This window comes from Symsagittifera roscoffensis, chromosome 3, assembly GCF_963678635.1.
Source record: "Symsagittifera roscoffensis chromosome 3, txSymRosc1.1, whole genome shotgun sequence".
In the NCBI taxonomy this organism is placed as follows: Eukaryota; Metazoa; Xenacoelomorpha; order Acoela; family Convolutidae; genus Symsagittifera; species Symsagittifera roscoffensis.
The window spans coordinates 46,316,291-46,342,732 of record NC_087064.1 but is presented as its reverse complement, the minus strand read 5'-3'; the positions used below and the strand labels follow the sequence as shown (position 1 = coordinate 46,342,732).

Sequence of the window (26,442 nt, the reverse complement as noted above, 5' to 3'; positions counted from 1 at the left end):
CCTTAGCACCTCTTCTTTTCTCTTTGCTGATGATCTCAAATGCTGCAGCGTAAATTCTACTTCCTTACAGACTGACTTGTCCGCTCTACAGCGGTGGTGCACTGAAAATTTTCTTGATTTACATCCAGAGAACTGAAAAATACTCATTTTTTCACTGTTCCATAACGACTCTCTATATCGGTAATACTTTGCTTGATAGCATTCAAAGTTTTAAAGACCTTGGTGTTGTTTTTACTTCGAATTTAAGTTGGTCCCTCCACACGTTGCTGACAAAATTTCGAAGTGCTATAAGGTCTTCTTTATGCTGAAAAGAAATGTTCCGATGAGTGCATCTAGATCACTCAAAATTAATTTATACAAAACTTGTATTCTCTCCATTTTATCTTATGCATCTCCAATTTGACCTCCAAGCAAAACAGATCTTCAGAAGTTGGAGTCTTTAAATAAGCGTTGCATTAAGTGGATTAGCATAACTGGTGATTGTAATTTTACACTCTTGAACTTGAATGTTTACCCTATCTCCTATAAGTTAGAGATAAGTGATTTACTCCTTTTCCATTGACTTTTCCGCGGGAAATATGACCTGATTATTTTCGATAACGTTACCCTTTCAGAATATTGTTCGTTGCGGAGCTCAAATTACTGCATGTTTGTTTTGAAAAATCGAAGATATTTGAACACGAGAAATTTTTATTTTGATCGAGTTGTAAAGCTGGTAAATCACCTGAAATTTGATGCTCGTGACTCATTTTGTGAATGGAAGAGGAAAGCCTTTTCTACTAGAGCAAGCTTCAAACTTACAATGAAAAAGTGAGCTGTACGTGGTCGGCAAAATGTATTTGCCTGTATTTTCGTTCTTAATATCTTTTTTAAAATATAAACTATTTCTATTATTGCTGTTAAGTTTTGTAAATTGTAAGATTGTTTTGTAAATTCCCCAAGCGGTAAATTAAGTCTTCTCTCTCTCTCTCTATCTTGTTGATACTTCAAATCACTTTACGGTCACTATAAGTTTAATCGCTTCATTTTTAAAACCGCTGCATATCCTAAAATTCTGGCAGCAAACGTTAAATCGCTGATTTTTAATTGTCTTGGTCAAACCATAATATCAGCGAAGTGGCCTTTCCACAAGATTTAGGCAATGAGCTCCTGAAAGATTGAAAAACCGAAATATGATTTTTTTTTTCAAATGAAGGACATGTTTTTTTTCGATCTTGAGTCCTACCAGTTATGCTGTTTAGTAACGCGCTGTAGTAGCAGCTGAATGCCGAGATCCTTAAAGTGTTCCGAATGAAAAATTTTGCTAATTTTGTAATCAATGGTAAGTTCTTTCATGAAAGCGCAATATATAGCAGTACTTTAGAGACCTTTGCAATTAACTTATTCAGAATCATTGTTTATGTTTTTGTTCAGTCTTATTTATGATTTTTATTGACTGAGTTAAAACAACTTCGTCGGAGCACCAAATTCCATTTGAAATGACTTTTTCAATTAGTATCGTGGGATCAGTGTGCATTGATGCTATTAGAGTTACGTATTGTTTCATATCTAAATACATCTGCCCTGATGGTTATGATACACTTAAATAAAGCTGTAAAAGATGGGGACGATTAAAAGCTGAGTCATGGTGCAAAGGACCTTGATGGCTCGACAGAAGAAATTGTCGAGCAGAGAAAAGTAAAGTTCAAAATCTTAGATATTCATGATTTCCCAAAACAATCAAGCAGATCAAAAATGTTGACCACATCTGGTTGACGATAATTTGCCTACGTAACGCTATGGACTGTCGATGAGATGGTGTATCAGTTCAGCAGACAGAACTGAAGTTGCTCTTCAAAAAAGTGATTCTTCCTAACATTTTGAGCATTGAGCTGTTTATGCTCTTTACCATTTTGATTTCTGTATTCCGATTCTATATATAAAAAACAGAAATGGCTTAAGTTGTTGGTTGAATTGCGGGGTTTAACATAGATACAGCGCCTTCTTAGTAAATATTATTATATCATTTTTATAATTATAATATTTTTATATTATTTCTTATATTTTTTTTATCCTTGGTTGAAAAACCGTGATACGCCCTTTGGTACTATAGTAGAATATTCATTTTTGCTAACCGATGCTTAAAGTTTTCTCAAGGCTCTTTTGACGCCAATATATAGTACTTTTGATGGGTTTGTCATAATAGGGTGATAATCGTGATTTGGGAGATCAAGGAAATAAAAGGATATGGATATGGTCGATAAAAAACAGTCGATTAAATTTTCAAACATTTTGAAAATCCGCCCCCTCCAGTTGAGAAATACCTATACACCCCACTGTGTCTTTTGTTAGAGTGATGGAATCTAGTAACATGATAGTATGAAGGAAGAGTTTCTCTAGTGTTAGGAGCAAAATTTAAAATAGTTTCCTAATCCTGTGATTTTTACCTCAAAGTAGAACAATTTAAGCTTGGTTATCAAATTTATTGCAAACCAACTGCGGATAGGAAAGCATTTGCAATCATTGAAACCATCAATCAGAGTTTTTTGCTATTGATCAGAATTAACGAGTTATGGAACTGGTGAATGTGAAGACTATGATTAGCCCACATAGATATTATTATGAAATATCCATGTACAGTTAATATAGATTTTTTTTATTTCTGGAGGCTAAAGGCGCTCGATCTTTAAGGATGATAGTAAAAGTGGCTATCATATTGAGTACCTATTTACAGCGTTTCGAGATCCAAAAATTGCAAAAAAAAATATGTCATGGGCGTGAGAAACACGCTTCATGCTATTCAGACTCAAATTTAGCGGAGACTCCTTGAATACTCTTCATTTTTAAAACGATTTGAAGTTGCTCATTATATAAAGATAATTCATATGCTATAAGAATCAATCCTTGCTCCGACCATTGAAAATGGGGAGGCACTTTCTATGAGGAACTTCTGGTGTCTTTTAATTTTTTCTTAGAGTTCTCTGTGTCGAGAAGAAAGAAAAATTGGTTGGAAGTTTTTGATATTAGGTCCAATTTCGAGTTCAAAAGGCAAATCAAATAAACTTTAGCATAAAGCTTCTAATAGGCTAATAATAAGCTTATAATAAGTTTCCAATTATTCTTTAAGTAAATTTATTGTCCTTTTATTATTATAGTATGAAACGGTCATATTCGAACGGTTTTCATTGGGGCTTTTTCATTGAATTGTTCCTTCTATATCAGTGATTGTTCTAAAAAAGGTATTTTTAAGAGTAATGAAAGTAGTGAAAACTCTTATATAGGTCTTACATATTTTGATTTTTCGCGGTTTGAATACTGATTTCTTTTTAAGTTCAGTGCATTTCCATTGCTAAAAGGAAAGCAAACTCCACTATCGAACAGCAAAAATGTAAAGGTCACGAACAACGTGAGCGATCGACTTCGAATTTTGAAAATGGAAATTAATTATCAGATTTTTCAGCAAAATAAAAGTTTTGCCTATTGATCCAGCTATCTCAATTTGGATTATTTCCAACAAAAAAATGGCCGTCATAAATTTTTCTACAAATTCAAAGAGCTTTAAGGCCATCTATTTTTTTCTTCGAAATTCAAAAGTTCAAGCCTCTTGAAAAAACAAGTTCATTGCTCTTTTCCAAATGTTAGTTGGCTATGTTTTACACTTACGATCAGTTAAGTGTGTTATTACGAACAGTCTTTTTTCTAACATAACTCGCTAATATAAGTGTTCATTAAAAGTGTTCACTTATTCGAAAACTTCACTATATCATTGGAAATTGCATAGCATCTGTTTTTTGCTTTATTTGTGGTGGCTAGTGTTTGGAGCCTTTTGAGCTTCCGTAGCAGAGTGCTTAGTGTGTGAGACTCTTAGACACCAGGTCGCAGTTTCGAATCTCAGAGGAATCCGATATTTTGCTAATTCGAGGCTTATTTCTAATTTTTTTTATTGCACTTTATAGAGCTGTTTTTGCGTTCTCGCAAGTGTATCAAATATTTCAATATTACATGTTCTCAAATATCACATGTTCTCGCATGTGTTCAATTATTACAATAGTGTTTCAATTACTGCACTAGTGTTTCAATTATTGAACTGGTTTTCAAATACAATAGGTAAAGAATTAGCCAACTAAAATTTCTAGCAGAAAAATCTAGACATTATATGTATCTGGTGCTTTTGCGTAATCGTTTGTAACTCTAATCTTTTTAATTGGCAGAACGAGTAAGTTTAACTGATTTTTAAGGGTCATGAACATAGTGAATAATCTTATATAGGTCTTGTCGATCTGTTTCAGTTTTTTTCAGGAAGTCTTAATTTTGTTAATGCTAAAATTGTATTTTTCGCCGTTTGATTTTTTTTAATCCACTTTATTCTCGTTGTTGAAAGAAAGGCAAATTCCCACTATCGAGCAACAAAAGTGTTGAGATCGCGAATAGCGTCATTGACTTCAAGTTTCGAAAGTGGGTTTTAATTTAGACTTCTGAGCGGAAAAAATTTACTTTTGATCCTGTTTTCTCAAATTAAGCTGATTTATCGAATAAGTTTCAATCAGAACCTTGTTCTCGAAATTCAAATAGTTTGTAAGGCTATTTAATTTTTTGTCATTCCAAATTTGAAGTTTTTCAAAAAAAGCATTTTTTTTCTGTTTCCTTGCGATCATGACTCTTTTTCAACTGTCTGTTGGCTATGTTGATGTTCGGCAGAAAAGGCTCTGAGAGCTAGTAAATTTGGTCAATTACTAAAGAAATGAGATTTTTCTTTTTAAAGTTTTTCCCCCTCAAATGGCTAACATTATCTTATAGTGCATCAAGAATTGAAAATAGCGTGAATCTATATGGACAAAAACTATTCAACATTAAATTTATAAGACCCCTTAATAAATGCTTAATGTTGTAATGTTATTATGCTCTTAACTTTTTGAATGTTTTTACGCTTGCTTTTTCAGGTAACAAAAGACTTTTAACAACAGAATCACTGAATGATTTCATAGATTGGCTGATAATCAATTGAGACTCTGAGCTTCATGTTGTGCGTTTAACCGAGACTAAGGGTCCAAATCATAGGCTTTACTTCGAATCCGGCCTCGAACTTATTTTGTGTAATTAAAAAAAATTGACTTTTGTTATGATTTGAGTAATTTTAACTAAAATTGAAAATCCTTATGGTGTATTAATGTAATAGTGTATTAGTTTTTCACAAATAATTCTTTCGACTGGTTCAAGTTTGTCAAATTCAAAAAATTCTTGAATGGACCCGTCTTTTTTTAAAATTTTGATCTGATCGTAAATATTCGAAGATAAGAAAAGTTTTTTACCCATTTTTCTTATATTTCCTTCACCTGGTTCAAGTTTGAGAAAGGAGTTTTTATGATTCAAAAGTTGCCTGAGAATGGGAGGAGTCTTCGAGGTTTTTGGAAAATATGAAACATGTTGGAGATTGTTTTAGCAGTCATTTTTTGACGCCTGAGCACTGGCTTATGTTTTTGTATCACAAGTGTTGCGAAGCTCTGGTTCGCCTGCGTGAACTTGATTTTGACTGCTTTGTTTTAATCAAATAAAACTGTAGTTGTTTAAGTAAAATTACTGCCCACTTAGTCGTGGTCATGAAGTAAGCGTCAAGAAAAAACTCGCAATTTGTTAACAGAAAGAAAATATTTGCCGACAACTAATACATTTACGAAGTTCCTAAATTTTTGCAGTAGCGGAGAATGCTATGCATATATGATTTTGATGCAGTCTACCTGAATCTAAGGAAACATTCGCTGGCCGTTAAAATTGTATTCGCAATGAAAATTGTAGTTTGGAGTTAGTATTTTAGGCGAAACTTAGCAAATCCAAAAAAAAATCCAGAAGTTGTTTAGGAATTATCTTTTTATATTGTCTCTGTCAGGATTTTGTAATAGCCCAAAAAGCTTTTTTTTTCAAGGAACTGATGTTTATTCGTAATCTATTTTCATAGTTTAGCGGATCGCAGATGGTCTGCTAGGGTCTGACTTTTATACACTAGGTTGCGGAAAGAATCTCCCTTCTGAAGTCAATTCCTATTGAAGAAGTTCTGAAGAAGACGCGGCAGAATCTACTGGAGATGTATGGGTTGTAATTATATTGTGTTTCTTATAAACTCTTTTCTTTGGGTATCGCTAATTTCTGAAATTGATGGTCTTTCCATGACACCAATTTTGAGCTCTTATAGTATTTTAAAGTTACAGAAAGTTTTAGTACTTTAGATTTATTTTAATAGAATACGTCGAAAAAACGGCACCTAATCAGAGCTGAAAATTGTTCAGATAGATAATAAATATTTTTATTTGACCCCGGTGCTTGGTTATACTGATTTCCAGTAGCGTGTTGCCCTTTCTCTCAGTTTTTCTTTCTCACCTAGCGTAAATAAATTTATTTGACTTTGTTGATGAAATTTGTGTATTTGCAAAGACGCCAACTTGAATACAATTTTTGTCATGTTTGATGGTAATTTATTCTGAAAAAAAAAATCATCGATTTTTTCTGTCGCTAAAAGTGAAATAATATCTTATTTTGTGTGAAATACTGCAAGAAAATTTAACACTTAAACTCATTTTCGTTTCTGCTATAGTTACGCTTTTTTTAAAACCTTGTTTTTGTATAAGTTAAGCCCAAAACCCAACTTTAAATTTTTCTTTGAAGCAAAGATTAAAATGATGAGGTTAAAGTATGATAGTTAATACATGAAGATTTCAGTTTTCAGAGTCGATGAAGTAGTTTAGGGTCATATATACACTAGTGGACTAAATTAAGCGCAAATTCATTTTTTATTCTCTTAATTGCTTGTTTTTAATGTCCATTTAGGATCTCATTAACTTCGATTTTCTGCAAATTTTTTATATAGACCTCGAGCAAATGATCAGAACTACCTTCTATAAAGTTATCAATGTTAGGTTCAAAGACTTACCAATGTAACCCAGGTCTGAAAACGCCAGATTTCTTCATTTGCACTAGGTTTTTCAATCCGCGTGAAAGAGTAAGAAATAACGAAGTTTAAATTTTCAGGCTGATATTTCAATTTTGTCGCTAAGAGCGTTTCTTCTCGCATGAACAACTTTTATACTTTGCTCATTCGAGATTGAATTCAATACGATGCAAAACCTAATGCAGATCAGGAAATCTGGCGTTTTCAGACCCCGATTACATTGGTAAGTCTTTGAAACCAAATATCGTTTGGGACCTCTCTACTCGTTTGGGACCCCTCTATTCGTTTGGGACCCCTGTAACGTAAAGCAGTTGCTCAAAACTTCAGTTCAAAAGAAATAAAATGAAGTTTGGTGGAAAATTTATGGAAACAACGACATTAAAGTTCGTAGCTCAAGACTGCTGCAAAATGATCAAATTAAATGCATCTTGAGTTGTGTCTTGTTCGTAGGCGGATCTAGGGTTTTCTCGAGGGGAGAAGAGTTTCATTGTTTAACAATTGCCCAACAGTGGCTTTTTTACTTGTGCAAAATGTGAGCTTTGACCGTGGTGTTTGAATTTTCTATCAGTTCATGCTGTAGTAAGAGTCATGTCTGACTTGGAATTCGGAGATGAAGTGAATCTGAATGGCAGTGGAGCAGAGGGTGGTGGTAGTGGCAGTGGAGATGGTGGGCTCAATCCCAATGAGGGAGTGAGTGTGAATCTAGACAGTGATGATGAGCTTTTCCCGGCTGCTGCTTCTGCTGTCGCCAAACCACTAGCACCTGTAAGTAATGACTTTTAATTCAATTTACTAATTAGTTATCTGCTCTGTTTTTAATCAACTCGCTGTTATGATTGAATGCTGTCAAACTTCTGTTTTTATAGTTATGCTGTGTTTTCTTTTTCATAATAAGAAACTGATCATTTTAATTTATTCTATCGATAAGACAGCATTCATATTAAAAGTATGAATCAAAAGTTTTCCATTGTTTAATACTGCGACTAGTATTCTTTGATACTAATTGTTTTGGTGTATGCAATTTTAAATTGCAGTTAAGTTAAATTTCAAACTACCCCAGTTACACAGTTATTTTCTGTTTTCAGGCTTCGACAGACAAAACTGCAAAAGGTTAGCTGAGTTCATTTTATATTGATGCATATTCATTTCACTTAGAATTAACAATTAAAAGTTGCGACTCTTTAAAAAACGTTATTCACCGATTTTTGTGATTTCGCCATTTTTCGTGTTGGAGCTTTTGCTGATCTGGATGCACCAATGGGTGACAACGCGCCATCTAACACTGTTAAAACATATGAGGCTGCTTCTGTGATGCCTACTGTCTCCGGAATTGCAGGGGCTTCCGAGTCTCCCACGCCGTTCTCTGTTTATTCCGCACCTGCTAGAAAACCAACAGAATCTGCGCAGGTAATTATAGATCTATTGTGTAAGTTTCAAAAAGCATGCGTGCTAGGTGTTCATTTTTAAATCTTAACTATAAAAAATGATAAATTTTGAGCAGAAGGTGGCAATGATCATTAAAAATAGACTAACGAGAGTCTTTTCTATTATAACTTGAATCTTGTATGTGAATTTTAAACATTGTTTTGGTTGTTTTTCGATATCAGTCAGTCTATTTCATTTCCTAAACAACGCAATTATTAACAAGCTTCTCTTTTCTGATATTTCTTTCATGGTTGGTTTTTATTGTTTTTAAGAGTCAATGAACGTAGTGAAGTCGTTTTAAGCTGTCAGAATAATTTGAAAAATAAACATGACTCGAAACATGCAGAAAATTGAGGAAAACGAAACAAAATTTAATTTGGCAGAACCAATCTGAAGTAAACACGTTGCTAAAACAATTTTCAAGATTTTTTGACGTTTGAAGCATTCCGCAAACAACTCTTGTTTCTCAAGCGCGAGTAATTTGCAGGATGCAACTCTAAGAATTTTTTGTGTTTTTTAGGTCAAAGCGTTGTACTTGCTTACTATAGTTTTGAATAGCTTGTGTGAAAACTGTTCAGTCTATCTAAATCAGTTTGAAATGTTTCAAAACTGCATTTGAAATATTTTCAGTTTCGAACCCTTTTAAGCAATCAAAATCAAATTAAAATGATTCAAGTTTTCTTTCATCGATTTGCTTGCTTGAAAAATTTGGTCGCAATTTGCTTCAAGCTATCAGAAATATTTGCAATATTTCAAAATCTAAAGTCCAGAAAAAATTGAGCTCCTGATGCATTTCCAAACTTAAAAAAATCAGCGATCAGAATTTCATCTCCGGTCTGTTTTAGACAATATAAATAGGAAAATACAATATCAAGAACATTTTAATGTAACAAAATACCATCTAAATATTGGAAGTTTCAAATGGATGGTGTATTCGGCTCGTCAATTCTTTCTTGGAGCTTTTTCGAATTTGGAGCTTTTTTAGAGACCGTTACCCGGTTTAGAATTTATTGTTTTGTGTACTGAAATAAACACGAATATATTTTTCGTGAGCACCGAAAAAGCCGTCTTCAATACTTCCGATAACATGAATAAGAGAACTAGTTTTTTTAATCGGTATGATAATTGAGGTTAATAATGACACTGAAGATTAACGAAGTCTGTGTCCACGTCAAACCACTCCAAAAAACTTTGCGAGTTTTGCGGGAGTTAGGGAATCAAAATGTTGCCTTAGTGCAATTCGACCTAAGTTTGCTTGGCCGAGAAAAATTCTTAATCATTTCGCTTGATAGCAGTATCCTAACCATTGAAGAAGAAGATTTATTTCTCAAGAGTTATGAATACAAATATGTAACGATATACACAATTCATAACTCTGAGAGGACAGCCTGGGAACGCAATTGGATTTCAGATGACTGCCCTATAGCACTAACTTGTTTGTAGGACAATGATTATAACAAAATTTAGAGTGCAAATATTACAATCAATAGAATAGAACAAAACCTCAATTTCAAGTCATCAGAATTTTAATTGGAAGACAAGCAAATATCCATGGCAGCACAGAATAGGCGCCTTAAACCTTGATAAAGATTGAGGTCCTTTGGAATATTCCCATGATTGATTGTATTATAAATTGATTCACTTTTGCTCAAAAAATCAAAAGAAAAGTCATCTTCGGCAAACTCGCTTGCCGTTGGCCCCTGTAACCAGTTTATATAAATTTCTTGAACTTGTTCAATTAGCAGTTACTGCTTCTGCTAACTGTACTGTGGGCCTATAGCCTGCATTGCATAACACCGTAGCAAATGGATGGAGGCTTTTTGACACAGGACACCTAACTGAGCCCATGCGGCAGTGAACAAGTCCAAGAAGGACTTCAGTATGCGAAAAGCAAAACTGAATCACGAAACCAAGAAAGGTAATAGATTTACAAGGTGTGTTCAGTTCACTTAATTTTATTGATGAGTGTGTCAACCAAATATGAACTCAGATATTTTATAATTACCAGATATATTAAAAAGAAACATAAAAAGGTTTCTGATATCATTAACCACTTTTAAAAGCTGGATTTCACTTAAAAGTTGGATATCTATTGGTACTAAATTATTTTCTTGCAACAAATTCAACAGTTTAGATCCCCGATACTCAATTGAAAATTTCTGCACCGTAGTTCGAGCAAAGGGCATTTTCAACAGACCTTTTTTTAGATGTTCTGATATTTCGAATATATGTATTGTTTTCGAATATATTATTTAAGAAATTGCTTGTATGCATACTTGCTAGCGATCGCAATAAGATTTTCAACAATTCGTATATATACAGCTCGTGGACAGTTAAAATAATGGCACGTTCAAAGAGGATGCTAAATGAGTCTCGATTTCTCAAAAAATATTTCGAATGATTTTTTCTGCGTTTTCAGAATGTGTAGAAGTGAATTCTAGCAAGTACAACTATAAATATTAAAACACCGTATTGGATAATAGATTAATTATTTGAGTCGTAGTTTTGTAATAAAACACTCCTGGGGGCATAATGCCTGATTTTAGATATGATTCCGCATTGCTCACGCAGTTGAATATGCACAGTTTCAATGTGCTTACTGAAAGTGAGCCTAGAATCTAGAGTTATACCGAGATATTTGCATGAAGACTGTTCAGGGTTTAAATTAGAAGCGCTTTTGTTTAAAACAGTATTTTATGCGGTTTTTTTGAAATTTAACCACGTCGACACCTTTGCTAAATCCTCATTCAATTTTTCGATGGTTCAGGTTAAGCCCCCTGTTCTGAGCATATTTGAACTGAGTTTATTTGCATTTAACCATTTCGACACCTTTGCTAAATCCTCATTCATTTTTTCGATGTTACAGGTTAAGATTGCACATTATGACGGCTAAAAAATGGCACCCGTTTTTTGGCCATTCGTTCATTATAAAAGGTTGATTCGCTCAACTACTGATGTTATCAAAAACAACTTGACAAGTTTTCTAGCTGAATAGTTTCAAAAGTTTGCTTGCAATACTTCTTCGTTTTCAATCTGCTTGAAGTGTCAAAACAACTTGAAATATTTCAAATTTTATCCTTTGTTGTTTGCTTGCATTGTTTTAACTTTTTGCGAATCATTTCTACAAGAAAAAATTTAAGCTTTTCAACAATGCATCATTTGACATACCTGTTTTTAAAATTTTTAATAAGTTTCACGAAATGCTGCAAGCTATCCAAACTAATTAAAAGAGCCTTCGAAGAGCTTGCTTTTGAAACTAACTGGTTGCGCATAGGTTCAATCGATCAAAAGAAATATGTTTCTAAGTTTCAATCCTTGGTTAGCCAGCTTGAATAGCCTCAATTTTTGTTGCGCACATCAAGTCATCGAACAAAAATTGAACGGAGAGATAAGTTGGGAGATGATGAGATGTTCCAGCCTGTTAATCATTTAAATTGAGCTAAAATAGTAAAATATATTTTTTTATCATATTACAGCAGTAATTGTTAATTGAACTCTAATTTTTAGAATGCAGGAGACGGGACTTTTATCATCGTTTCGATCAGTGATTCCATGAAAGTCGGTGAGTTGTTGCTTCAACATTCCTTTGAAAGTCAAAAAATATTTACAGTGAAACCTTCTACGATCTTGATTCGATTTGATCTACAACCGATTGTTGATGAAATTGAGCCATCTCCATATGCGAATATTTTCAGGTGATGGTGTGAATGCCTACATGCGTTTCAAAGTATCCACACGTACTAACTTGACCTACTTCAAATCCAGTCAATTCTCAGTTTTCCGCAGATTCAGCGACTTCCTGGGACTGCACGAGAAACTGGTAGCCAAACACATTAGTTACGGAAGGATAGTGCCCCCTCCCCCAGAAAAGAACATGAGTGGAATGACTAAAGTTAAAATGGGAAAAGAGGAGTCGTCATCGGGCTCAGAGTTCATCCAAAGAAGAATGGCTGCTCTGGAGAGATTTATAAACAGATGCCTTGACCATCCGAATTTGAGGAACGACCCAGATATGAGAGATTTCCTAGAGCGAGAAGAGGTAGTAGATTTTGCTAGTATTTTTCATCAAATATTAGTGAAGAGATGAAACTCGTAAAACATAACGACTTCACAAACTACTCCTGATGAGATATGACACAAACTTGCAGAAGCGGCTGTTAAGGAGCCCTGTTTTATTTTATTTTTTTTTCTTCAAAAAATGGTTTTCTCTGAAATAAGTTACTGATCTTTCTTCGATTTAGCTGCCTAAAGCATCGCACACATCAGCGTTGAGTGGTAAAAGCCTGATGAAAAGATTCAGCTCAGTAGTAGAAACAGCCACCGCTAAACCCACAAAGATTCCAAATGACCCGGACCAGGTAAATCCCGAAATTAGCTTACGATTAGCTCATATCGTAGTAACCCACGTTTTTCTGTATTTTTATTTATGTGTTTAGTGGTTTGAGATGAAACTGGTGCATGTGGAGAACCTGGAGAACCAACTGAACAAGTTGGCTGTGAACATCGAGGGACTCGTGCAGACCCGACAACGTATGCTATGTACCATTGCATTAGCTTAAGCCAATATCTGATTGTTTTTATCAATGCAGTTAATGCAAGAAACAAGACAGAAAAAACAGAGCCATCGCAAAGTTCGTTTTTAAAGTAATGAAATTAGTGAGTACTCTTATATAGGTCATGGTTTTTTGTTTCTTTTTTCATGCTAAATATTGATTTTTTTGCGGTTTGGCTTTTGATTTTCTGTTAAATTAAGTTCATTTCATTTGTTGAACAGAAGGTAAACTTAACTTATCGAAAAGCAAAAGTGTTAAGGTCTCAGAGAAAGTGATCGAATTCAAGTTTAGAAAGTCGATTTCAATTTCAGATTTCCCAGCTTCAGATTCAGTTACATTTATCAAAAAATTGCCAACCATAAATCTTAGTCGGAATGTGCTATGGACGCAATGTTTAACTGAACACAATGCTTAAGAATTATTAGAAGACAATGTTTAAAAGGCTATCAAGCGTAACGTTTAAGAACCATTCAGACCAACCATCAGAGGAAGATGAACTCGATCCAACTTCAAGGCTAGACAGTACCTGCCTAATTTTTGTCCAACTGTCTGGAACTGGGATTGTCAAAATTTCAGTCTGGAACGAATGATGTGAAAACAGCAACCTCTATGCTGAGAAAGAAATTTGTTGCGAACCGATTCGTTCTATGAAATAAATGGAAATATTTCAGAGGTTCATGGCTTGACTAGCTTTCTTAAAAAACCTAAACTTTTTGCGAACCGATGCAGTCTATGAAAGAACTTGAAATATTTCGGAGTCTCATAGCTTGATTAGCTTGCTTCCAAAAACTTAAGCTTTTGCGAACCGATTCAGTACTTGGAAAAACTTGAAATAATTCAAAGTTCCTTAGCATTAAATGCTTGCTTAGAAAAACTGAAATTGCTTGCTTAAATATTTGCTTAGAAAAACTTAAACTTTTCGGGAACGGATTCGGTCCAAGAAATAAGTAGTCCTCTCAAAATTTCTAGTCTTAAAAGCTTGCTCAGAAACAATTAAAATTTTTGCGAACCGATTCAGTGTGTGAAGTAACTTGATAAAATTTCAACGTTTCATAGCTTAAAATTCTTGCTTAAAAAAACTTAAATTTCTCGCGAACCGATTCAATCTATGAAATAGTTTGAAATAATCCAAAGTTTCAGCTTTAAAAGGTTGCTTAGAAAAACTGAAGTTTTCGCGAACTGATTTGTTCCAAGAAATAACTTGAAATATTTAAAGTTTCGTAGCTTTAACAGCTTGCTTAAAAAAACATTTTTTTCACGAAGCGAAGTTTCATAGCTTGATTAGCTTACTTCAGAAAACTTAAAGCTTTTCGTGATCCGTTTCAGTCTATGAAATAACACGAACAAATTCAGATTTTATTAGCTTGATTAGCTTGCTTTGAAAACTTTTAAGCTTTTCGCATATTGCTCGAATCATGGAAGAAATTTTTCAAATTTGCATAGCTCCATAAGCTTTCCCAGAAACACTTTGAAAAGTTTCCGGGTTAAATTATAGACTGAACAGGTGACAAAAAGTTTAAGTGTCGCAGTTAACAAAGCTTTGAATAGCTTCAAAGTTTCGAATAACTTGCTTGAACATGTTTTAAGTGATCCGCGTTGTTTCATTCAATATCTCGTTTTTTTTTCAAAGGATCATAGCTTTAAAAGCATTCTATTTGGTCCAAGAAATAACTGGAGTCTTCTCAAAATTTTAAGTCTGAAAATCTTGCTTAGAAAAATTTAAATTTTTTGCGAATCGATTCAGTGTATGAAGTAACTTGAAAAAATTTCCACGTTTCATAGCTTAAAAGTCTTGCTCAGAAAAACTTAAGTTTACTGCGCACCGGTTCAATCTATGAAATAGTTTGAAATAATCCAAAAGTTCATAGCTTTAAAAGCTTGCTTGGAAAAACTGAAACTTTTCGCGAACTGATTCGTTCCAAGAAATGACTTAAAATATTTCAAAGTTTCGTAGCTTTAACAGCTTGCTTAGAAAAATAATTTTTTCACGAAGCGAAGTTTCATAGCTTGATTAGCTTACCTCAAAAAACCTAAAGCTTTTCGTGATCCGTTTCAGTCTATGAAATAACTTTTAATAATTCAAAATTTCAAAGCTTTTAAAGCTTCCTTGTAAAACTTCAAAGTTTTCGCGAACCGTCTTAGTCCACGAAATAACCTGCATTTTTTCAAAGTTTCATAGCGTGATTAGCTTGCTTCGAAAAAAAATTTCGCGAATTGATTCGATTTTTGAAATAACTTGAAATAACACGAACAAATTCAGATTTTATTAGCTTGATTAGCTTGCTTTGAAAACTTTTAAGCTTTTCGCATATTGCTCGAATCATGGAAGAAATTTTTCAAATTTGCATAGCTCCATAAGCTTTCCCAGAAACACTTTGAAAAGTTTCCGGGTTGAATTATAGACTGAACAGGTGACAAAAAGTTTAAGTGTCGCAGTTAACAAAGCTTTGAATAGCTTCAAAGTTTCGAATAACTTGCTTGAACATGTTTTAAGTGATCCGCGTTGTTTCATTCAATATCTCGTTTTTTTTTCAAAGGATCATAGCTTTAAAAGCATTCTATTTGGTCCAAGAAATAACTGGAGTCTTCTCAAAATTTTAAGTCTGAAAAGCTTGCTTAGAAAAATTTAAATTTTTTGCGAATCGATTCAGTGTATGAAGTAACTTGATAAAATTTCCACGTTTCATAGCTTAAAAGTCTTGCTCAGAAAAACTTAAGTTTACTGCGCACCGGTTCAATCTATGAAATAGTTTGAAATAATCCAAAAGTTCATAGCTTTAAAAGCTTGCTTGGAAAAACTGAAACTTTTCGCGAACTGATTCGTTCCAAGAAATGACTTAAAATATTTCAAAGTTTCGTAGCTTTAACAGCTTGCTTAGAAAAATAATTTTTTCACGAAGCGAAGTTTCAAAGTTTCATAGCTTGATTAGCTTACCTCAAAAAACCTAAAGCTTTTCGTGATCCGTTTCAGTCTATGAAATAACTTTTAATAATTCAAAATTTCAAAGCTTTTAAAGCTTCCTTGTAAAACTTCAAAGTTTTCGCGAACCGTCTTAGTCCACGAAATAACCTGCATTTTTTCAAAGTTTCATAGCGTGATTAGCTTGCTTCGAAAAAAAATTTCGCGAATTGATTCGATTTTTGAAATAACTTGAAGTATTTCAAAATTTCAGTTTCAATAGCTTGCTTTGAAAAACTGAAACTGCTTGCTTAAATGCTTGCTTAGAGAAACTTAAATGTTTCGGGAATGGATTCGGTCCAAGAAATAAGTGGAGTCATTTGAAATTTTCTTGTCCTAATAGCTTGCTCAGAAAAAATTAGATTTTTCGCGAACCGATTCAGTGTGTGAAGTAACTTGATAAAATTTCAACGTTTCATAGCTTAAAACTCTTGCTTAGAAAATTTCAAATTTCACGAGCACCGATTCAATCTATGAAATTGTTTGAAATAATCCAAAGTTTCAGCTTTAAAAGCTTGCTTAGAAAAACTGAAATTTTTCGCGAACTGATTCGTTCCAAGAAATGACTTGAAATATTTCAAAGTTTCGTAGCTTTAACAGCTTGCTTAGAAAACTAATTTTTTCACGAAGCGAAGTTTCAAAGTTTCTTAGCTTGATTAGCTTACCTCAAAAAACTTAAAGCTTTTCGTGATCCGTTTCAGTCTATGAAATAACTTGTAATAATTCAAAATTTCCTTGCTTTTAAAGCTTCCTTGTAAAACTTCAAAGTTGTCGCGAACCGTCTTTGTTCACGAAATAACCTGCATTTTTTCAAAGTTTCATAGCTTGATTAGCTTGCTTCGAAAAACTTGAAGCTTTTTGCGAACTGATTCACTCTATGAATTATCTTGCAATTTTTCAATGTTTCATAGCTTTAAACCTTGCTTAGAAATTGATTCGGTCTACGAAATAACGTGAAAGAATTCAGATTTTAATAGCTTGATTAGCTTGCTTTGAAAACTTTTAAGCTTTTCGCGTATTGCTCGAATCATGGAAAAAATTTTTCAAATTTGCATAGCTCTATAAGCTTTCCCAGAAACACTTTGAAAAATTTCCGGGTTAAATTATAGACTGAACAGGTGGCAAAAAGTTTAAGTGTCGCAGTTAACAAAGTTTTGAATAGCTTCAAAGTTTCGAATAACTTGCTTGAACATGTTTTAAGTGATCCGCTTTGTTTCATTCAATATCTCTCATTTTTTTTCAAAGGATCATAGCTTTAAAAGCATGCTATTTGGTCCAAGAAATAACTGGAGTCTTCTCAAAATTTTAAGTCTGAAAAGCTTGCTTAGAAAAATTTTAATTTTTTGCGAATCGATTCAGTGTATGAAGTAACTTTATAAAATTTCAACGTTTCATAGCTTAAAAGTCTTGCTTAGAAAAACTTAAATTTTTTGCGCACCGATTCAATCTATGAAATAGTTTGAAATAATCCAAACGTTCATAGCTGTAAAAGCATGCTTAGGAAAGCTGAAACTTTTCGCAAACTGATTTGGTCCAAGAAATAACTGGAGTCTTTTCAAAATTTTTAGTCTAAAAAGCTTGCTTAGAAAAATTTAAATTTTTGGCGAACCGATTCAGTGTATGAAGTAACTTGAAAAAAATTCCACGTTTCATAGCTTAAAAGTCTTGCTTAGAAAAACTTAAGTTTTTTGCTCACCGATTCAATCTATGAAATAGTTTGAAATAATCCAAAATTTCAGCTTTAAAAGCTTGCTTAGAAAAACTGAAACTTTTCGCGAACTGATTCGTTCCAACAAATGACTTAAAATTTTTCAAAGTTTCGCAGCTTTAACAGCTTGATTAGAAAAACAATTTTTTCACGAAGCTTGATTAGCTTACTTCAAAAATTTTAAAGCTTTTCGTGATCCGTTTCAGTCTATGAAATAACTTGTAATAATTCAAAATATCAAAGCATTTAAAGCTTCCTTGCAAAACTTCAAAGTTTTCGCGAACCGTTTTAGTCCACGAAATAACCTGCATTTTTTCAAAGTTTCATAGCTTGATTAGCTTGCTTCGAAAAAAATTTCGCGAATTGATTTGGTTTTTGAAATAACTTGAAGTATTTCAAAATTTCATAGCTTCAATAGCTTGCTTTGAAAAACTGAAACTGCTTGCTTAAATGCTTGCTTAGAAAAACTTAAGTGTTTTGGGGAACGGACTCGGTCCAAGAAATAAGTGGAGTCCTTTGAAATTTTCTTGTCCTAAAAGCTTGCTCAGAAAAATTTAATTTTTTTCGCGAACCGATTCAGTGTGTGAAGTAACTTGATAAAATTTCAACGTTTCTTAGCTTAAAATTCTTGCTTATAAAAACTTAAATTTCTCGAGCACCTATTCAATCTATGAAATAGTTTGAAATAATCCAAAGTTTCAGCTTTAAAAGCTTGCTTAGAAAAACTGAAACTTTTCGCGAACTGATTCGTTCCAAGAAATGACTTGAAATATTTCAAAGTTTCGTAGCTTTAACAGCTTGCTTAGAAAAACAATTTTTTCACGAAGCGAAGTTTCAAAGTTTCATAGCTTGATTAGCTTACCTCAAAAAACTTAAAGCTTTTCGTGATCCGTTTCAGTCTATGAAATAACTTGTAATAATTCAAAATTTCATTGCTTTTAAAGCTTCCTTTAAAACTTCAAAGTTTTCGCGAACCGTCTTAGTTCACGAAATAACCTGGATTTTTTCAAAGTTTCATAGCTTGATTAGCTTACCTCAAAAAACTTAAAGCTTTTCGTGATCCGTTTCAGTCTATGAAATAACTTGTAATAATTCAAAATTTCATTGCTTTTAAAGCTTCCTTGTAAAACTTCAAAGTTTTCGCGAACCGTCTTAGTTCACGAAATATCCTGCATTTTTTCAAAGTTTCAAAGCTTGATTAGCTTGCTTAGAAAAACTTAAGTGTTTTGGGGAACGGACTCGGTCCAAGAAATAAGTGGAGTCCTTTGAAATTTTCTTGTCCTAAAAGCTTGCTCAGAAAAATTTAATTTTTTTCGCGAACCGATTCAGTGTGTGAAGTAACTTGATAAAATTTCAACGTTTCTTAGCTTAAAATTCTTGCTTAGAAAAACTTAAATTTCTCGAGCACCTATTCAATCTATGAAATAGTTTGAAATAATCCAAAGTTTCAGCTTTAAAAGCTTGCTTAGAAAAACTGAAACTTTTCGCGAACTGATTCGTTCCAAGAAATGACTTGAAATATTTCAAAGTTTCGTAGCTTTAACAGCTTGCTTAGAAAAACAATTTTTTCACGAAGCGAAGTTTCAAAGTTTCATAGCTTGATTAGCTTACCTCAAAAAACTTAAAGCTTTTCGTGATCCGTTTCAGTCTATGAAATAACTTGTAATAATTCAAAATTTCATTGCTTTTAAAGCTTCCTTTAAAACTTCAAAGTTTTCGCGAACCGTCTTAGTTCACGAAATAACCTGCATTTTTTCAAAGTTTCATAGCTTGATTAGCTTACCTCAAAAAACTTAAAGCTTTTCGTGATCCGTTTCAGTCTATGAAATAACTTGTAATAATTCAAAATTTCATTGCTTTTAAAGCTTCCTTGTAATCCAAAGTTTCAGCTTTAAAAGCTTGCTTAGAAAAACTGAAACTTTTCGCGAACTGATTCGTTCCAAGAAATGACTTGAAATATTTCAAAGTTTCGTAGCTTTAACAGCTTGCTTAGAAAAATAATTTTTTCACGAATCGATGTTTCAAAGTTTCATAGCTTGATTAGCTTACCTCAAAAAACTTAAAGCGTTTCGTGATCCGTTTCAGTCTATGAAATAACTTGTAATAATTCAAAATTTCATTGCTTTTAAAGCTTCCTTGTAAAACTTCAAAGTTTTCGCGAACCGTCTTAGTTCACGAAATAACCTGCATTTTTTCAAAGTTTCATAGCTTGATTAGCTTGCTTCGAAAAACTTGAAGCTTTTTGCGAACTGATTCACTCCATGAATTATCTTGCAATTTTTCAATGTTTCATAGCTTTAAACCTTGCTTAGAAATTGATTCGGTCTACGAAATAACGTGAAAGAATTCAGATTTTATTAGCTTGATTAGCTTGCTTTGAAAACTTTTAAGCTTTTCGCGTATTGCTCGAATCATGGAAGAAATTTTTCAAATTTGCATAGCTCTATAAGCTTTCCCAGAAACACTTTGAAAAATTGCCGGGTTAAATTATAGACTGAACAGGTGGCAAAAAATTTAAGTGTCGCAGTTAACAAAGTTTTGAATAGCTTCAAAGTTCCGAATAACTTGCTTGAACATGTTTTAAGTGATCCGCTTTGTTTCATTCAATATCTCGTTTTTTTTTTCAAAGGATCATAGCTTCAATAGGTTGCTTAGAAAAACAGTTTTTTCACGAAGCGAAGTTTCATAGCTTGATTAGCTTACCTCAAAAAACTTAAAGCTTTTCGTGATCCCTTTCAGTCTATGAAATAACTTGTAATAATTCAAAATATCAAAGCATTTAAAGCTTCCTTGCAAAACTTCAAAGTTTTCGCGAACCGTTTTAGTCCACGAAATAACCTGCATTTTTTCAAAGTTTCATAGCTTGATTAGCTTGCTTCGAAAAAAATTTCGCGAATTGATGTGGTTTTTGAAATAACTTGAAGTATTTCAAAATTTCATAGCTTCAATAGCTTGCTTTGAAAAACTGAAACTGCTTGCTTAGAAAAACTTAAATGTTTCGGGAACTGACTCGGTCCAAGAAATAAGTGGAGTCCTTTGAAATTTTCTTGTCCTAAAAGCTTGCTCAGAAAAATTTAATTTTTTTCGCGAACCGATTCAGTGTGTGAAGTAACTTGATACAATTTCAACGTTTCATAGCTTAAAATTCTCGCTTAGAAAAACTTAAATGTCTCGAGCGTCGATTCAATCTATGAAATAGTTTGAAATAATACAAAGTTTCAGCTTTAACAGCTTGCTTAGAAAAACAATTTTTTCACGAAGCGAAGTTTCAAAGTTTCATAGCTTGATTAGCTTACCTCAAAAAACTTAAAGCTTTTCGTGATCCGTTTCAGTCTATGAAATAACTTGTAATAATTCAAAATTTCATTGCTTTTAAAGCTTCCTTTAAAACTTCAAAGTTTTCGCGAACCGTCTTAGTTCACGAAATAACCTGGATTTTTTCAAAGTTTCATAGCTTGATTAGCTTACCTCAAAAAACTTAAAGCTTTTCGTGATCCGTTTCAGTCTATGAAATAACTTGTAATAATTCAAAATTTCATTGCTTTTAAAGCTTCCTTGTAAAACTTCAAAGTTTTCGCGAACCGTCTTAGTTCACGAAATATCCTGCATTTTTTCAAAGTTTCAAAGCTTGATTAGCTTGCTTAGAAAAACTTAAGTGTTTTGGGGAACGGACTCGGTCCAAGAAATAAGTGGAGTCCTTTGAAATTTTCTTGTCCTAAAAGCTTGCTCAGAAAAATTTAATTTTTTTCGCGAACCGATTCAGTGTGTGAAGTAACTTGATAAAATTTCAACGTTTCTTAGCTTAAAATTCTTGCTTAGAAAAACTTAAATTTCTCGAGCACCTATTCAATCTATGAAATAGTTTGAAATAATCCAAAGTTTCAGCTTTAAAAGCTTGCTTAGAAAAACTGAAACTTTTCGCGAACTGATTCGTTCCAAGAAATGACTTGAAATATTTCAAAGTTTCGTAGCTTTAACAGCTTGCTTAGAAAAACAATTTTTTCACGAAGCGAAGTTTCAAAGTTTCATAGCTTGATTAGCTTACCTCAAAAAACTTAAAGCTTTTCGTGATCCGTTTCAGTCTATGAAATAACTTGTAATAATTCAAAATTTCATTGCTTTTAAAGCTTCCTTTAAAACTTCAAAGTTTTCGCGAACCGTCTTAGTTCACGAAATAACCTGCATTTTTTCAAAGTTTCATAGCTTGATTAGCTTACCTCAAAAAACTTAAAGCTTTTCGTGATCCGTTTCAGTCTATGAAATAACTTGTAATAATTCAAAATTTCATTGCTTTTAAAGCTTCCTTGTAATCCAAAGTTTCAGCTTTAAAAGCTTGCTTAGAAAAACTGAAACTTTTCGCGAACTGATTCGTTCCAAGAAATGACTTGAAATATTTCAAAGTTTCGTAGCTTTAACAGCTTGCTTAGAAAAATAATTTTTTCACGAATCGATGTTTCAAAGTTTCATAGCTTGATTAGCTTACCTCAAAAAACTTAAAGCGTTTCGTGATCCGTTTCAGTCTATGAAATAACTTGTAATAATTCAAAATTTCATTGCTTTTAAAGCTTCCTTGTAAAACTTCAAAGTTTTCGCGAACCGTCTTAGTTCACGAAATAACCTGCATTTTTTCAAAGTTTCATAGCTTGATTAGCTTGCTTCGAAAAACTTGAAGCTTTTTGCGAACTGATTCACTCCATGAATTATCTTGCAATTTTTCAATGTTTCATAGCTTTAAACCTTGCTTAGAAATTGATTCGGTCTACGAAATAACGTGAAAGAATTCAGATTTTATTAGCTTGATTAGCTTGCTTTGAAAACTTTTAAGCTTTTCGCGTATTGCTCGAATCATGGAAGAAATTTTTCAAATTTGCATAGCTCTATAAGCTTTCCCAGAAACACTTTGAAAAATTGCCGGGTTAAATTATAGACTGAACAGGTGGCAAAAAATTTAAGTGTCGCAGTTAACAAAGTTTTGAATAGCTTCAAAGTTCCGAATAACTTGCTTGAACATGTTTTAAGTGATCCGCTTTGTTTCATTCAATATCTCGTTTTTTTTTTCAAAGGATCATAGCTTCAATAGGTTGCTTAGAAAAACAGTTTTTTCACGAAGCGAAGTTTCATAGCTTGATTAGCTTACCTCAAAAAACTTAAAGCTTTTCGTGATCCCTTTCAGTCTATGAAATAACTTGTAATAATTCAAAATATCAAAGCATTTAAAGCTTCCTTGCAAAACTTCAAAGTTTTCGCGAACCGTTTTAGTCCACGAAATAACCTGCATTTTTTCAAAGTTTCATAGCTTGATTAGCTTGCTTCGAAAAAAATTTCGCGAATTGATGTGGTTTTTGAAATAACTTGAAGTATTTCAAAATTTCATAGCTTCAATAGCTTGCTTTGAAAAACTGAAACTGCTTGCTTAGAAAAACTTAAATGTTTCGGGAACTGACTCGGTCCAAGAAATAAGTGGAGTCCTTTGAAATTTTCTTGTCCTAAAAGCTTGCTCAGAAAAATTTAATTTTTTTCGCGAACCGATTCAGTGTGTGAAGTAACTTGATACAATTTCAACGTTTCATAGCTTAAAATTCTCGCTTAGAAAAACTTAAATTTCTCGAGCGTCGATTCAATCTATGAAATAGTTTGAAATAATACAAAGTTTCAGCTTTAAAAGCTTGCTTAGAAAAACTGAATTTTTCGCGAACTGATTCGTTCCAAGAAATAACTTGAAACATTTAAAGTTTCGTAGCTTTAACAGTTTACTTAGAAAAACAATTTTTTCACGAAGCGAAGTTTCAAAGTTTCATAGCTTGATTAGCTTACTTCAAAAAACTTAAAGCTTTTCGTGATCCGTTTCAGTCTATGAAATAACTTGTAATAATTCAAAATTTCATTGCTTTTAAAGCTTCCTTATAAAACTTCAAAGTTTTCGCGAACCGTCTTAGTTCACGAGATAACCTGAATTTTTTCAAAGTTCCATAGCTTGATTAGCTTGCTTCGAAAAACTTGAAGCTTTTTGCGAACTGATTCACTCTATAAATTATCTTGCAATTTTTCAATGTTTCATAGCTTTAAACCTTGCTTAGAAATTGATTCGGTCTACGAAATAACGTGAAAGAATTCAGATTTTATTAGCTTGATTAGCTTGCCTAGAAAACTTTTAAGCTTTTCGCGTTTTTCTCGAATTATGAAAGAAATTTTTCAAATTTGCATAGCTCTATAAGCTTTCCCAGAAATACTTTGAAAAATTTCGAGGTTAAATCACAGACTGAACAGGTGTCGCAGTTAACGAAGTTTTGAGTAACTTCAAAGTTTCGAATAACTTGCTTGAACAAGTTTTTAGTGACCCGCTTTGTTTCATTAAATATCACATTTTTCATTCAATATTTCATTTAAATATATCATCTGTCATTTTTCAATATTTCATTTAATATATTAAAAAATTTCAACCTTTTATAGCTTAAAAGTCTTGCTTAGAAAAATTTAAATTTCTCGAGCACCTATTCAATCTATGAAATAGTTTGAAATAATCCAAAGTTTCAGCTTTAAAAGCTTGCTTAGAAAAACTGAAACTTTTCGCGAACTGATTTGTTCCAAGAAATGACTTGAAATAATTCAAAGTTTCGTAGCTTTAACAGCTTGCTTAGAAAAATAATTTTTTCACGAGTCGAAGTTTCAAAGTTTCATAGCTTGATTAGCTTACCTCAAAAAACTTAAAGCGTTTCGTGATCCGTTTCAGTCTATGAAATAACTTGTAATAATTCAAAATATCAAAGCATTTAAAGCTTCCTTGCAAAACTTCAAAGTTTTCGCGAACCGTTTTAGTCCACGAAATAACCTGCATTTTTTCAAAGTTTCATAGCTTGATTAGCTTGCTTCGAAAAAAACTTCGCGAATTGATTTGGTTTTTGAAATAACTTGAAGTATTTCAAAATTTCATAGCTTCAATAGCTTGCTTTGAAAAACTGAAACTGCTTGCTTAAATGCTTGCTTAGAAAAACTTAAATGTTTCGGGAACTGACTCGGTCCAAGAAATAAGTGGAGTCCTTTGAAATTTTCTTGTCCTAAAAGCTTGCTCAGAAAAATTTAATTTTTTTCGCGAACCGATTCAGTGTGTGAAGTAACTTGATACAATTTCAACGTTTCATAGCTTAAAATTCTCGCTTAGAAAAACTTAAATTTCTCGAGCGTCGATTCAATCTATGAAATAGTTTGAAATAATACAAAGTTTCAGCTTTAACAGCTTGCTTAGAAAAACAATTTTTTCACGAAGCGAAGTTTCAAAGTTTCATAGCTTGATTAGCTTACCTCAAAAAACTTAAAGCTTTTCGTGATCCGTTTCAGTCTATGAAATAACTTGTAATAATTCAAAATTTCATTGCTTTTAAAGCTTCCTTTAAAACTTCAAAGTTTTCGCGAACCGTCTTAGTTCACGAAATAACCTGGATTTTTTCAAAGTTTCATAGCTTGATTAGCTTACCTCAAAAAACTTAAAGCTTTTCGTGATCCGTTTCAGTCTATGAAATAACTTGTAATAATTCAAAATTTCATTGCTTTTAAAGCTTCCTTGTAAAACTTCAAAGTTTTCGCGAACCGTCTTAGTTCACGAAATATCCTGCATTTTTTCAAAGTTTCAAAGCTTGATTAGCTTGCTTAGAAAAACTTAAGTGTTTTGGGGAACGGACTCGGTCCAAGAAATAAGTGGAGTCCTTTGAAATTTTCTTGTCCTAAAAGCTTGCTCAGAAAAATTTAATTTTTTTCGCGAACCGATTCAGTGTGTGAAGTAACTTGATAAAATTTCAACGTTTCTTAGCTTAAAATTCTTGCTTAGAAAAACTTAAATTTCTCGAGCACCTATTCAATCTATGAAATAGTTTGAAATAATCCAAAGTTTCAGCTTTAAAAGCTTGCTTAGAAAAACTGAAACTTTTCGCGAACTGATTCGTTCCAAGAAATGACTTGAAATATTTCAAAGTTTCGTAGCTTTAACAGCTTGCTTAGAAAAACAATTTTTTCACGAAGCGAAGTTTCAAAGTTTCATAGCTTGATTAGCTTACCTCAAAAAACTTAAAGCTTTTCGTGATCCGTTTCAGTCTATGAAATAACTTGTAATAATTCAAAATTTCATTGCTTTTAAAGCTTCCTTTAAAACTTCAAAGTTTTCGCGAACCGTCTTAGTTCACGAAATAACCTGCATTTTTTCAAAGTTTCATAGCTTGATTAGCTTACCTCAAAAAACTTAAAGCTTTTCGTGATCCGTTTCAGTCTATGAAATAACTTGTAATAATTCAAAATTTCATTGCTTTTAAAGCTTCCTTGTAATCCAAAGTTTCAGCTTTAAAAGCTTGCTTAGAAAAACTGAAACTTTTCGCGAACTGATTCGTTCCAAGAAATGACTTGAAATATTTCAAAGTTTCGTAGCTTTAACAGCTTGCTTAGAAAAATAATTTTTTCACGAATCGATGTTTCAAAGTTTCATAGCTTGATTAGCTTACCTCAAAAAACTTAAAGCGTTTCGTGATCCGTTTCAGTCTATGAAATAACTTGTAATAATTCAAAATTTCATTGCTTTTAAAGCTTCCTTGTAAAACTTCAAAGTTTTCGCGAACCGTCTTAGTTCACGAAATAACCTGCATTTTTTCAAAGTTTCATAGCTTGATTAGCTTGCTTCGAAAAACTTGAAGCTTTTTGCGAACTGATTCACTCCATGAATTATCTTGCAATTTTTCAATGTTTCATAGCTTTAAACCTTGCTTAGAAATTGATTCGGTCTACGAAATAACGTGAAAGAATTCAGATTTTATTAGCTTGATTAGCTTGCTTTGAAAACTTTTAAGCTTTTCGCGTATTGCTCGAATCATGGAAGAAATTTTTCAAATTTGCATAG

The 26,442-nt window shown here is 32.8% G+C and overlaps 2 protein-coding genes across 2 annotated transcripts in view; both read left to right on the top strand.

Moving 5' to 3' along the window:
* The window catches only part of LOC134842955 (daf-12-interacting protein 1-like), a 51,784-nt gene extending 45,610 nt beyond the window's left edge, over positions 1-6,174 (top strand). The window contains exon 5 of the mRNA XM_063859493.1: positions 5,981-6,174. Within this exon, the coding sequence (XP_063715563.1) occupies positions 5,981-6,073 (93 nt within the window). The 3' untranslated portion in view covers positions 6,074-6,174. The remainder of the gene's footprint in view (positions 1-5,980) is intronic.
* A 1,317-nt stretch (positions 6,175-7,491) lies between these two features.
* LOC134841466 (sorting nexin-2-like) overlaps positions 7,492-26,442 on the top strand; it is a 45,359-nt gene continuing 26,408 nt past the window's right edge. The window contains exons 1-7 of the mRNA XM_063857474.1: positions 7,492-7,684; positions 8,005-8,029; positions 8,154-8,326; positions 11,852-11,906; positions 12,040-12,383; positions 12,586-12,702; positions 12,781-12,874. Of these exons, the coding sequence (XP_063713544.1) occupies positions 7,508-7,684; positions 8,005-8,029; positions 8,154-8,326; positions 11,852-11,906; positions 12,040-12,383; positions 12,586-12,702; positions 12,781-12,874 (985 nt within the window). The 5' untranslated portion in view covers positions 7,492-7,507. The remainder of the gene's footprint in view (positions 7,685-8,004; positions 8,030-8,153; positions 8,327-11,851; positions 11,907-12,039; positions 12,384-12,585; positions 12,703-12,780; positions 12,875-26,442) is intronic.